At 28.7% G+C, this 12,692-nt stretch overlaps 1 protein-coding gene across 1 annotated transcript in view; it reads left to right on the forward strand.

Annotated features, from left to right (window-relative positions):
- Positions 1-12,692, forward strand: part of LOC111415360 (mucin-2-like) — a 34,796-nt gene that overhangs the window by 12,427 nt on the left and 9,677 nt on the right. The window contains exons 18-28 of the mRNA XM_071193910.1: positions 6,907-7,156; positions 7,213-7,487; positions 7,543-7,758; positions 7,818-7,842; positions 7,903-8,051; positions 8,112-8,273; positions 8,329-8,356; positions 8,409-8,591; positions 8,642-8,796; positions 8,860-8,881; positions 8,952-9,085. Of these exons, the coding sequence (XP_071050011.1) occupies positions 6,907-7,156; positions 7,213-7,487; positions 7,543-7,758; positions 7,818-7,842; positions 7,903-8,051; positions 8,112-8,273; positions 8,329-8,356; positions 8,409-8,591; positions 8,642-8,796; positions 8,860-8,881; positions 8,952-9,085 (1,599 nt within the window). The remainder of the gene's footprint in view (positions 1-6,906; positions 7,157-7,212; positions 7,488-7,542; positions 7,759-7,817; positions 7,843-7,902; positions 8,052-8,111; positions 8,274-8,328; positions 8,357-8,408; positions 8,592-8,641; positions 8,797-8,859; positions 8,882-8,951; positions 9,086-12,692) is intronic.

A 12,692-nucleotide genomic window follows, 5' to 3' on the forward strand; every position in this document is an offset into this window, starting at 1 on the left:
CATTTTCTTTTTCAATAGAAGATTTTTTGTATTTTGTAGCTCGCTTTGGTGAACTGGTGATATTTTTAAACATCAGTGAAGCATCTCTTTTTCCACTGACTCTTAACTTCGACTGAGCGGCAGAAGTAAGGACATTTAAGTCGGTAGATTGACGTAACTTTTCAGTTTTTCTTCTTTTGCTTCTATCACTTAATTCATCAAACGGCTTTATCGGTCGTCCTACTTGCTTTGAAATGTTTGCCTTCGGAACGGTGAATGTTCCAGCAAGCCATTCTTCATTTTTTTTCAAAAAAAGCTTCTCTTTTCGTAATGCTGCAGCCCATCGTTTGTTCATTTCGGATTTAAATCTTGAAAAATGTTGCTTTATTTTTTTTGCCTGCTAGTCCGAGGAGTCTCTCAAAAGATGATTTTCCAAAAAAATCAATTTATCGTTGATATTATTTAAATCCTGACGCTGCATAAGAGTAAATAATTCTTTCCTAGTCATCATTTTGACATTAGAAGTTCCTAAAGAAATCAATCAATAAAGACTTATAGAACTTAATTTCTATCTCGTATATATAGATAACACTGATAGACTAATAATGGTGTTGCAGTGTGTACGAAAAAAATTATTAATAATTATAATTAATAATATTTCAGAATTAAAATATTACTCTCAAAAATTCAAAATAAAAACTTTAAATCGTTAAAAGGTTACATAGAAAACTATAAGACCTTTGTTACAAACGAAACTACATTAATATTCCATAATTCGTGTTTGAATTAGATAGGCGTCAAACACAAGTTGTTTTCGAAGTAATTGCGCGTTTTTCAAGAAATAAACACATGTTCTCTTCTTCTAATCTATTACTGTCTGGAATCCCAATCTTTCTCACCACTCAGTACTTTAAAAAATCCATTGTACAAATAAAATTACAATAAAATATTTAGATCGGCTGTATGTACTAAGTATATGTTAACAGTTAAGACTTGATCATTTGAAAATTCGCAATATTTCACAGACAGAAAGAGATGTGTTATATACCGTTGAAAAGAGCAGAAAATTTCCCATGAGATGAATATAGTTCTAGAGTTTTCTCCCCGTCATACAAGAGAGTTAGTTATTGACCTAAGCGTGGTTTAGCCGCGGCAAAAATTCGTGGTTTAGGTAGTTCATAGTCAGAAAAAAGGATTGTGCAAACGTGTGATCACGGTGTGTCACACATCGTTGGAAAGAGCAGGAAAAGAGCTGAATATAGTTGTAGAGTTTTCTCCCTGTCAAATAGGAAAGTTATTAGTGCAAGAAATATTTGCGTGTTTCTATCGGTAGGGGCTTTTTCAGGTGGGTTTTTCTTACAGACGCAGATAGATATTGGCGGACGAAAACTCGGAATAAGATAGTCCAAGGTCAGCTCTTTCCGAATATATAAGCCATTTATTGAATTTCCATCTGTTAACAGCTGCACAAGGCCGTGAGTTTGGTAATTTTGAGGTAAATTGAATGCAGTGCGACGTTTCTTATTTTTTCTTGCTCTTATTATCAGCATATCGGCGGACGAAAACTCGGTTTAAGATAGAGAAAAGGCCAAGCTTTCCAACCGTGTGCTTACTTTTTCGCTATCTTTCTAGATAACAAAGATATGGGCCCTAGAAGTAGGGGGAAATATAAAGGAAAAAGTTTGTTGCTATCGTCTCGCCGGTTATAAACTATGTGACTCACGCATGATCACGTGATCAAAAAAATCGATTATTTTTATAGCAATATCTTGTTTAAGCTCTTGATTCTATGAAGTTTTAATTTCAAATGATTTAAATTGTAGAAGTTATAAACCTTTAACAAGTACGTTATAGATAACAATCTACAAGTCTTCCCGGTTTTTATAACTCTGTATCTTTACTTCTGTGGGAATAAAACAATATTCGTATCATTTGATAGAGTTTTTTACCGTGTTCAGTGCTTTGGCTAATGTTGTTATTTGTTGCAAATGTAAAGATACCATATAATTTGAGGTAGATGGAATGAGAGGTCTTGGGTTCAAGCTCGTTTTGCTTTGTCATTGTGGCCGAAGAGACATAAATTCCGGACAGTTAATTCAAACTGGTTATGAAATAAATCGTAGAATTGTTTTTGTTATGCGTCTGCTGGGCATTGGGAGGCAAGGAATAAATTTATTTTGCAATTTTATGGATATATGCGACGGTTTGAGTAATAGTGCATACAATAATATTGTTAAACATCAGCATTCAGCCACCAAATCGGTGTTCGAATATTTCAGCGGAAAAGCTGTTGAAGAAGAAATGAAAGAAAATGAAAGGCAAGAAAGGTCAATCTTGAATTTAAAAGTATCTGGTGATGGTTCTTGGAAAAAGCGCGGATTCAAATCATTATACGGCGTAACATCGCTTATTGGGTACTATTCTGGTAAAGTTATCGATGTAGCTGTAAAAAGCAGTTATTGTCTGTACATTTTATAAAAATAAAGAAAATACAGAAGAATATATTGACTGGTATGAAGAACATAAAGAAAATTGCATAAAAACTCACGAGGGTCTGCCGGTAAAATGGAAGTCGATGCACTTGTAGAGATGTTTTTGAGATCCGAAGAAAAGTTTGGTGTAAAAAATACGGCAACTATATAGGGGACGGAGATTCCAAAACGTTCGAAGCAATTTTAGAACAAAATCCATATGGCGACGATTTTCCAGTAATTAAAAATGAATGTATTGGACATGTTGAAAAGAGGATGGGATCCCGACTACGAAACATAAAAAAAACATACAAACTTGGCGGAAAAGGAAAATTGACAGATACTCTAATCAGAAAACTTACGACATACTACGGTCTTGCTATCCGTAGAAATATCAACAGTGCAGAGGACATGAAAAAAGCGATAATGGCTAGTTATTACCACATGTGCTCTACAGATGAACATCCAAATCACCAACATTGTCCGTCAGGATCCGAGAGCTGGTGCAAGTGGCAAAAAGCTAAATCAAACGGGATCTGGATCCAGTGCCATTGCATCCAGATGTTCAGACACACATATATTCAATTTATGAAGATTTATCCAGAGAAAATTTATTAATAAGATGTTTGGGGGGCCACACTTAACCCTTTGTGTCCCAAGAAGTCAAACATTTTAAAACTTTGTGACAGAATCAGACAGAATTAAAACGCTATCAAAATACACTCAGTAAAGGCCTTTGGAATAAAATTTTAGCAAAATATGCAATCCCCCTATTTTCGCATAGTCTAAACGTCAAAAGAGATGCTAATTCAAAAATTCCTGGAAACCGTGTTTATTGAAATTAAGAAATAAAACTTATTTTAAATTGAAGCTTCAATTCTGTTTAAATCGATGTATAACAATCGATGGGTTGAATTAAAAAAATATTGAGAAAACGAGTATTGAGTTAAAACTAACATTTTCGTATAACCTAAAAGTGTCAAAAAAGATGCAAATTCAAAAATTCCTGGAAGCCGTATTTATGGAAATTAAGGAATGAGACTTATTCTAAATTAAAGCTCAAAGCTTTTTCTTTAAAATGATGTATAATAATTGTTGGGTTGGATTGGAAAAATATTGAGAAAAAAAATGTTGAAACAAAATTTACATTTTCGTATAACCTAAAAGTGTCAAAAAAGATGCTAATTTAAAAATTCCTGGAAGCCGTATTTATTGAAATTAAGGAATGAGACTTATTCTAAATTAAAGCTCAAAGCTTTCTCTTTACAATGATGTATAATAATTGTTGGGTTGGATTGGAAATATATTGAGAAAAACAATGTTGAAACAAAACTTACATTTTAGTATAACCTAAAAGTGTCAAAAAAGATGCTAATTTAAAAATTCCTGGAAGCCGTCGTATTTATTGAAATTAAGGAATGAGACTTATTCTATATTAAAGCTCAAAGCTTTCTCTTCAAAATGATGTATAATAATTGTTGGGTTGGATTGGAAAAATATTTTAAAAAAATGTTGAAATAAAACATACATTTTCGTATAACCTAAGAGTGCCAAAAAAGATGCTAATTTAAAAATTCCTGGAAGCCATTTTTATTGAAATTAAGGAATAAAACTTATTTTAAATTAAAGCTTAAAGCTTTCTCTTTAAAATGATGTATAATAATTGTTGGGTTGGATTGGAAAAAAATAGAGAAAAAAAATTTTTAAACAAAACTTACATTTTCGAATAACCTAAAATGTTAAAAAGATGCTAATTTAAAAATTCCTGTAAGCCGTATTTATTGAAATTAAGGAATGAAACTTATTTTAAATTAAAGCTCAAAGCTTTCTCTTGAAAATGATGTATAATAATTGTTGGGTTGGCTTGGAAAAATATAGAGAAAAAAAATTTTGAAACAAAACTTACATTTTCGAATAACCTAAAAATGTTAAAAAGATGCTAATTTAAAAATTCCTGTAAGCCGTATTTATTGAAATTAAGGAATGAAACTTATTTTAAATTAAAGCTCAAAGCTTTCTCTTGAAAATGATGTATAATAATTGTTGGGTTGGCTTGGAAAAATATAGAGAAAAAAAATTTTGAAACAAAACTTACATTTTCGAATAACCTAAAAATGTTAAAAAGATGCTAATTTAAAAATTCCTGTAAGCCGTATTTATTGAAATTAAGGAATGAAACTTATTTTAAATTAAAGCTCAAAGCTTTCTCTTTAAAATGATGTATAATAATTGTTGGGTTGGATTGGAAAAATATAGAGAAAAAAAATTTTTAAACAAAACTTACATTTTCGAATAACCTAAAAATGTTAAAAAGATGCTAATTTAAAAATTCCTGTAAGCCGTATTTATTGAAATTAAGGAATGAAACTTATTTTAAATTGAAGCTCAAAGCTTTCTCTTGAAAATGATGTATAATAATTGTTGGGTTGGATTGGAAAAAAATAGAGAAAAAAAATTTTGAAACAAAACTTACATTTTCGAATAACCTAAAAATGTTAAAAAGATGCTAATTTAAAAATTCCTGTAAGCCGTATTTATTGAAATTAAGGAATGAAACTTATTTTAAATTAAAGCTCAAAGCTTTCTCTTGAAAATTATGTATAATAATTGTTGGGTTGGATTGGAAATATATAGAGAAAAAAAATTTTGAAACAAAACTTACATTTTCGAATAACCTAAAAATGTTAAAAAGATGCTAATTTAAAAATTCCTGTAAGCCGTATTTATTGAAATTAAGGAATGAAACTTATTTTAAATTAAAGCTCAAAGCTTTCTCTTTAAAATGATGTATAATAATTGTTGGGTTGGATTGGAAAAAAATAGAGAAAAAAAATTTTTAAACAAAACTTACATTTTCGAATAACCTAAAAATGTTAAAAAGATGCTAATTTAAAAATTCCTGTAAGCCGTATTTATTGAAATTAAGGAATGAAATTTATTTTAAATTAAAGCTCAAAACTTTCTCTTTAAAATGATGTATAATAATTGTTGGGTTGGATTGGAAAAATATTAAGAAAAAAAATGTTGAAACAACACTTACATTTAAAAGAGTCAAAAAAGATGCTAATTTAAAAATTCTTAGAAACCATGGTTATTGAAATTAAGGAATGAGACTTATTTTAAATTTAAGCTCAATGTTTTCTTTTTAAAATGATCTGTAATAATCACACCTAATAACCATTTATCAAAGAAATACCTTTTTGAACAACAAAATTCAACAGCACCACTTTTCACTAAACTTCTAACCTCACATCTGGATGAATAAGTTTAAAGTGTACCTAAAAATCCTACAGTGCGGTTTGCGACGTTTTTTATACAGATTATTTCTTGTATACACTTGTATAGTAGAAAGTACAGACAGCTCTAAATGCGCCGAATAGATAACTACAGTTTAAAATGAGTGTTTAAAATTACCGGTACTTTAAAGTACCGTCGGGACACAAAGGGTTAAAATGCCAATGAAAGTTTCAACTCTACTATTTGGCGATTGGTTCCAAAGCACCTGAATTCTGGCTTAAAAATAGTGGATATTAGTACATATATTGTGGCTAGTTTATTTAATGAAGGACACAGTAGCATATTAGAAATAATGAGTAAATTAAATCTAATTATTGGGAGGCAAGCCAACATATACGCTGAACAAATGGACGAACATCGAATTACTCGGCAGTAACGATGTAACGAATCTGTGTTTAAAGAAGCTCGAAAAGCACAAAAAGACCAGTTGGCGATCGAAAGTGAATTTTATGAAGAAGCTGAAGGTCTGATATACGGTCCGGGTATTGCAGACTAGCCAACAAGTTATTCGTGATTGAAAAAAATTTGTTTTTACGACTTGAAACTTTAACGCGCTTTTTCTCAAATCAATGTATTTACACCTTATAAGCACGATAACTAATAAACTACTTGACCGATTTTCATTAAATTTGTTACACATATAAATAATAATATCACCTTCTATTTGAACCTCTAAGTATACATAAGTTATGTTAAAAAATTACTTTTTTATTAATTTATATATCAATATTTTCTTAATAAGTTATAACATTATTTTAAAACACCTGTATTTTTTAAATGCTTAACTTTTTTAAACTTTTTTTTGGTTCACATAGAAGATATGAATGTTGGGAATAATTTAAATGAAGTAATTCTAACCACTGTAGCGAATGCTAGAATGTTTGAAACGGAACCGCTCACTCCGTAATGTTCCCCTATCTGATCACTATTTGCCGTTCGCCTATAAAAGTTTTAGAATATGTGAATACATATTTTTATAGTACAAAGCATCACTAAATAGTAGTGGGTATCAAAAAGGTTTTAAACTAATTTCAACTTCACGAAAAAATAACTTGAAAATGCGCTTATTTTATCTCGTCTAAATGTATTTCCCCCCTTAATTGATTGTACAACTTTTGAAACATTTACGTAATTAATACATTCCTTTTTATTTATATAGAATAAAGAAAGTTTCAACTTTGATGGTAAACCCGCACCAAACAAATGCGATGTTTTAAAAGGTCCAATTTTTGAATCCTGCACCAAACACATTCCAGTAGATGATTATTATAAAACATGCGTTATATCAGCACAAAATCAAGAAAATACAGAAGACACTGATAGCATTTATTGCGCAATATTTGCTACGCTCGCTCAAGAATGTATCGATATAAATAATCCGATAAAATGGAGATCACCAGATCTTTGTCGTAAATAATTTAGGATATATTTTTAGTGCACATAATAATTAATTGTTTTCTTTCAGCAATTGATTGTCCTGCTAAAACTACTTATAGCAGCTGCATAAATTTATGTTCTTGTGAAGATATTGAAAAGAATGGTGTTTGCCCTGAAAAACCATGCATTGAAGGATGCGTTGCAAAGAAATGTAATGAAGGAGAAGTATTTAAAACTAAAAAATTTGACGAATGCGTCACAATTAAGGAATGCTCCAAAATCAAATGTATGAAGGAATTAGAGAAGAAGGATGATGAAAATTGTAAATGCGAAGATGAAAAGATTGTGTGCACACCTAAAGTGGTAAATTAATTTTGAATTGAATAGATAATTAAATTTCTAATAAAAATATTTTTAGACTGAACCACCGGTTACAATTCCAATTACTACAACAACTGAACCAGTGACTAGAGCACCAATTCAACCGCCAATTGAATTACCTACTCAACCACCAACTCAACCTCCAACTCAACCTACAACTCAGCCACCAACTAAACCCACAAAGATTGAACCAACTAAAGAACAAAAAGAATTATTTAACGTATTTAATGACGTCAAAACAACTTTAAAACATGTAAGAATTCAAAAATTTTTACTATTTAATTAATTATTACTATTTTATTATTATTTTAGATAAAAGAGAGTCCCTTATACGATTGTAAGTTTACAAATTACACAAAAATTAATGAAAAATGTTTAAAACAGTTTCTATTTTTAGCTTTACCACCGAAAGAAAAAGAGTTGATTGAAATGTTTGCCGGTCATGTTGTTGAATTTGAAGATGAAATAAATTGTCAACATAAAATTGCGGATGTGCAAAAATGTAGATGTATCAATAACGAAGAGGTTTGCAATCACAACATTAAAGTGAGTTATACTACGGTTTTATTACAAAATATTTTTATTTAATAAAATTATTTAAATTAGAATCAACAAGAAAATCAACATGAAATATCTAATAACTTGGATTTAATACTATTTATGAAACAACATTTGAAATGTGTAGAAGATGAATTTAACAACCCCGAAAATTGCACGTGCATAAACGGACAAAGAATATGCCCTGAAAAAGAAGTTTTAGTATCAACTGTAAGTTAATTAATTAATAAAATCTAATTATAAATAATTAATTTAAACGTTTCAGACTTCTAGACCAAAACCAAAACTTTATTGTAAGTAAAATAAATATCTTAAACGATTAATTTTAACACAACAAAATTGTAGATTACATCACAAAATGCGAACGACGAATTGCTGTTTCGTTGTACAATGTACAATTTGCGAAAAAAGGTCAAAATTGTTATAAACAATTGAAAGAAAATCCATCGAATTGTTTCTGCGTGGATGAGCAAATGGTGTGTTACCCAAATACTCCAAATCCAGAGGAAAATATTAGAATACCTAAAGGTAATAAATAAAAATAATCAAAATAAATTTTTTAAATCAAACCATTTTAGATACACCACCAGAAGTTTACAACGAATACCTTAATGATGCTAAAATCCAATTACAATGTCAAGCTAGAATCGCTAATCGACAAGAAACATGTTGGTGTGAAAAAGGAAAAGAAGTTTGCGAGAAGAGACCTCAACCAATTCCCGAACGTGATAATGTAAGAATTTTTATTTTATGTATACGCTTATTATTTAATAATAAAATTTTGTTGTTATTTTAGTACGAAATAATCAACGAATACAGTAAGTTAAACAATATATTACGTTCAATTTAAAATTAAATTATTTAATTATTGGTTATATGTAATTATAGAGGAATCAACAATTAACAGAAATGAAATTTACGACCAATTTCATAAAGGTCTCGAGTGTACCGAAGATTTGGGCGAGGACAGTCAAGTTTGCACTTGTATAAATGGTGAAAAAGAATGCTTTGATATGGATTTCGTAAGTATCCTTTTGTTATTATGTAACTAAAAATATATCAAATTCTACAATATATCTGATCAATATTGCCTTTTTGTGATTTAAAAATATATACAGGGTGTATCTAAATTGATTGAAAATTAACTTTTTAGTCACAACCACTTCTCCTCCAAGTTACAGCCCTCTAAAATTAGGGGAAAAAATGACACGCACTTTTTTGTCTCTCGTCATTTTCTCTTAAAATTGTTAGTTTGACCACAAAAAAATAAAATAATACACAGGCTCAGGTGAATTAACCCTTTGTGCCCAAAGAAGTCAAAAATTTTGAAACTTTGTGACAAAATTAAAACGCTATCAAAATACACTCACAATCAGTAAAGGCCTTTGGAATCAATTTTAGCAAAATATACCAAATAGCAAAATATTAGTACCATAATCCCCTCATTCAGGACGAAAATGATATTGAGAAAAAACATATTGAGCAAAAACTAACATTTTCGCATCTTTTATCAATATAATTGCTAATTTAAAAATTCCTGGATGTCGTATTTATTGAAATTAAGGAATGAGACTTATTCTAAATTAAAGCTCAATGATTTCGCTTTAAAATGATGTATAATAATGGTTATGTTGGATCACAAAAATGTGTAGAAAAAAAATGTTGAAATTAAACTTACATTTTCGTATAAGCTAAAAGTGTCAAAAAAGATGCTAATTTAAAAATTTCTGGAAGCCGTATTTATTGAAATTAAGGAATCAAACTTATTCTAAATTAAAGCTCAAAGCTTTCTCTATAAAACGATTCTTAATAATTATTGGATTGGATTGGAAAAGTATTGAGAAAAGAAATGTTGAAATAAAACTTACATTTTCGTATAACCTAAAAGTGTCAAAAAATATGCTAATTTAAAAATTCCTGGAAGCTGTATTTATTGAAATTAAGGAATGAAACTTATTCTAAATGAAAGCTCAAAGCTTTCTCTTTAAAATGATGTATAATAATTGTTGGGTTGGATTGGAAAAATATTGAGAAAAAAAATGTTGAAATAAAACTTAGATTTTCGTACAACCTAAAAGTGTCAAAAAAGATGCTAATTTAAAACTTCCTGGATGCCGTATTTATTGAAATTAAAGAATGAGACTTGTTCTAAATTAAAGCTCAAAGCTTTCTCTTTAAAATGATGTATAATAATTGTTGGGTTGGATTGGAAAAATTTTGAGAAAAAAAATTTTTAAACAAAACCTACATTTTCGTATAACCCAAAAGTGTCAAAAAAGATGCTAATTTAAAAATTTCTGGAAGCCGTATTTATTGAAATTAAAGAATGAGACTTGTTCTAAATTAAAGCTCAAAGCTTTCTCTTTAAAATGATGTATAATAATTGTTGGGTTGGATTGGAAAAATATTGAGAAAAGAAATGTTGAAATAAAACTTACATTTTCGTATAACCTAAGTGTCAAAAAAGATGCTAATTTAAAACTTCCTGGATGCCGTATTTATTGAAATTAAAGAATGAGACTTGTTCTAAATTAAAGCTCAAAGCTTTGTCTTTAAAATGATGTATAATAATTGTTGGGTTGGATTGGAAAAATATTGAGAAAAAAAATTTTTAAACAAAACTTACATTTTCGTATAACCTAAAAGTGTCAAAAAAGATGCTAATTTAAAACTTCCTGGATGCCGTATTTATTGAAATTAAAGAATGAGACTTGTTCCAAATTAAAGCTCAAAGCTTTCTCTTTAAAATGATGTATAATAATTGTTGGGTTGGATTGGAAAAATATTGAGAAAAAAAATTTTTAAACAAAACTTACATTTTCGTATAACCTAAAAGTATCAAAAAAGATGCTAATTTGAAAATTCCTGGAAACCGTGTTTATTGAAATTAAGGAATGAGACTTGTTCTAAATTAAAGCTCAAAGCTTTCTCTTTAAAATGATGTATAATAATTGTTGGGTTGGATTGGAAAAATATTGAGAAAAAAAATTTTTAAACAAAACTTACATTTTCGTATAACCTAAAAGTGTCAAAAAAGATGCTAATTTAAAACTTCCTGGATGCCGTATTTATTGAAATTAAAGAATGAGACTTGTTCCAAATTAAAGCTCAAAGCTTTCTCTTTAAAATGATGTATAATAATTGTTGGGTTGGATTGGAAAAATATTGAGAAAAAAAAATTTTTAAACAAAACTTACATTTTCGTATAACCTAAAAGTATCAAAAAAGATGCTAATTTGAAAATTCCTGGAAACCGTGTTTATTGAAATTAAGGAATGAGACTTGTTCTAAATTAAAGCTCAAAGCTTTCTCTTTAAAATGATGTATAATAATTGTTGGGTTGGATTGGAAAAATATTGAGAAAAAAAATTTTTAAACAAAACTTACATTTTCGTATAACCTAAAAGTGTCAAAAAAGATGCTAATTTAAAACTTCCTGGATGCCGTATTTATTGAAATTAAAGAATGAGACTTGTTCCAAATTAAAGCTCAAAGCTTTCTCTTTAAAATGATGTATAATAATTGTTGGGTTGGATTGGAAAAATATTGAAAAAAAAAATTTTTAAACAAAACTTACATTTTCGTATAACCTAAAAGTATCAAAAAAGATGCTAATTTGAAAATTCCTGGAAACCGTGTTTATTGAAATTAAGGAATGAGACTTGTTCTAAATTAAAGCTCAAAGCTTTCTCTTTAAAATGATGTATAATAATTGTTGGGTTGGATTGGAAAAATATTAAGAAAAAAATTTTTAAACAAAACTTGCATTTTCGTATAACCTAAAAGTGTCAAAAAATATGCTAATTTAAAAAATTCTGGAAGCCGTATTTATTGAAATTAAGGAATGAAACTTATTCTAAATTAAAGCTCAAAGCTTTCTCTTTAAAATGATGTATAATAATTGTTGGGTTGGATTGGAAAAATATTGAGAAAGGAAATGTTGAAATAAAACTTACATTTTTGTATAAGCTAAAAGTGTCAAAAAAGATGCGAATTTGAAAATTCTTGGAAACCGTGTTTATTGAAATTAAGGAATGAGACTTGTTCTAAATTAAAGCTCAAAGCTTTCTCTTTAAAATGATGTATAATAATTGTTGGGTTGCATTGGAAAAATATTGAGAAAAAAAATTTTTAAACAAAACTTACATTTTCGTATAACCTAAAAGTGTCAAAAAATATGCTAATTTAAAAATTTCTGGAAGCCGTATTTATTGAAATTAAGGAATGAAAGTTATTCTAAATTAAAGCTCAAAGCTTTCTCTTTAAAATGATGTATAATAATTGTTGGGTTGGATTGGAAAAATATTGAGAAAAAAAATTTTTAAACAAAACTCACATTTTCGTATAACCTAAAAGTGTCAAAAAATATGCTAATTTAAAAATTTCTGGAAGCCGTATTTATTGAAATTAAGGAATGAAACTTGTTTTAAATTAAAGCTCAAAGCTTTCTCTTTAAAATGATGTATAATAATTGTTGGGTAGGGTTGGAAAAATATTGAGAAAAGAAATGTTGAAATAAAACTTACATTTTCGTATAAGCTAAAAGTGTAAAAAAAGATGCTACTTTGAAAATTCCTGGAAACCGTGTTTATTGAAATTAAGGAATGAAACTTGTTTTAAATTAAAGCT

The sequence above is a fragment of the Onthophagus taurus genome, chromosome 2, assembly GCF_036711975.1.
Source record: "Onthophagus taurus isolate NC chromosome 2, IU_Otau_3.0, whole genome shotgun sequence".
In the NCBI taxonomy this organism is placed as follows: Eukaryota; Metazoa; Arthropoda; class Insecta; order Coleoptera; family Scarabaeidae; genus Onthophagus; species Onthophagus taurus.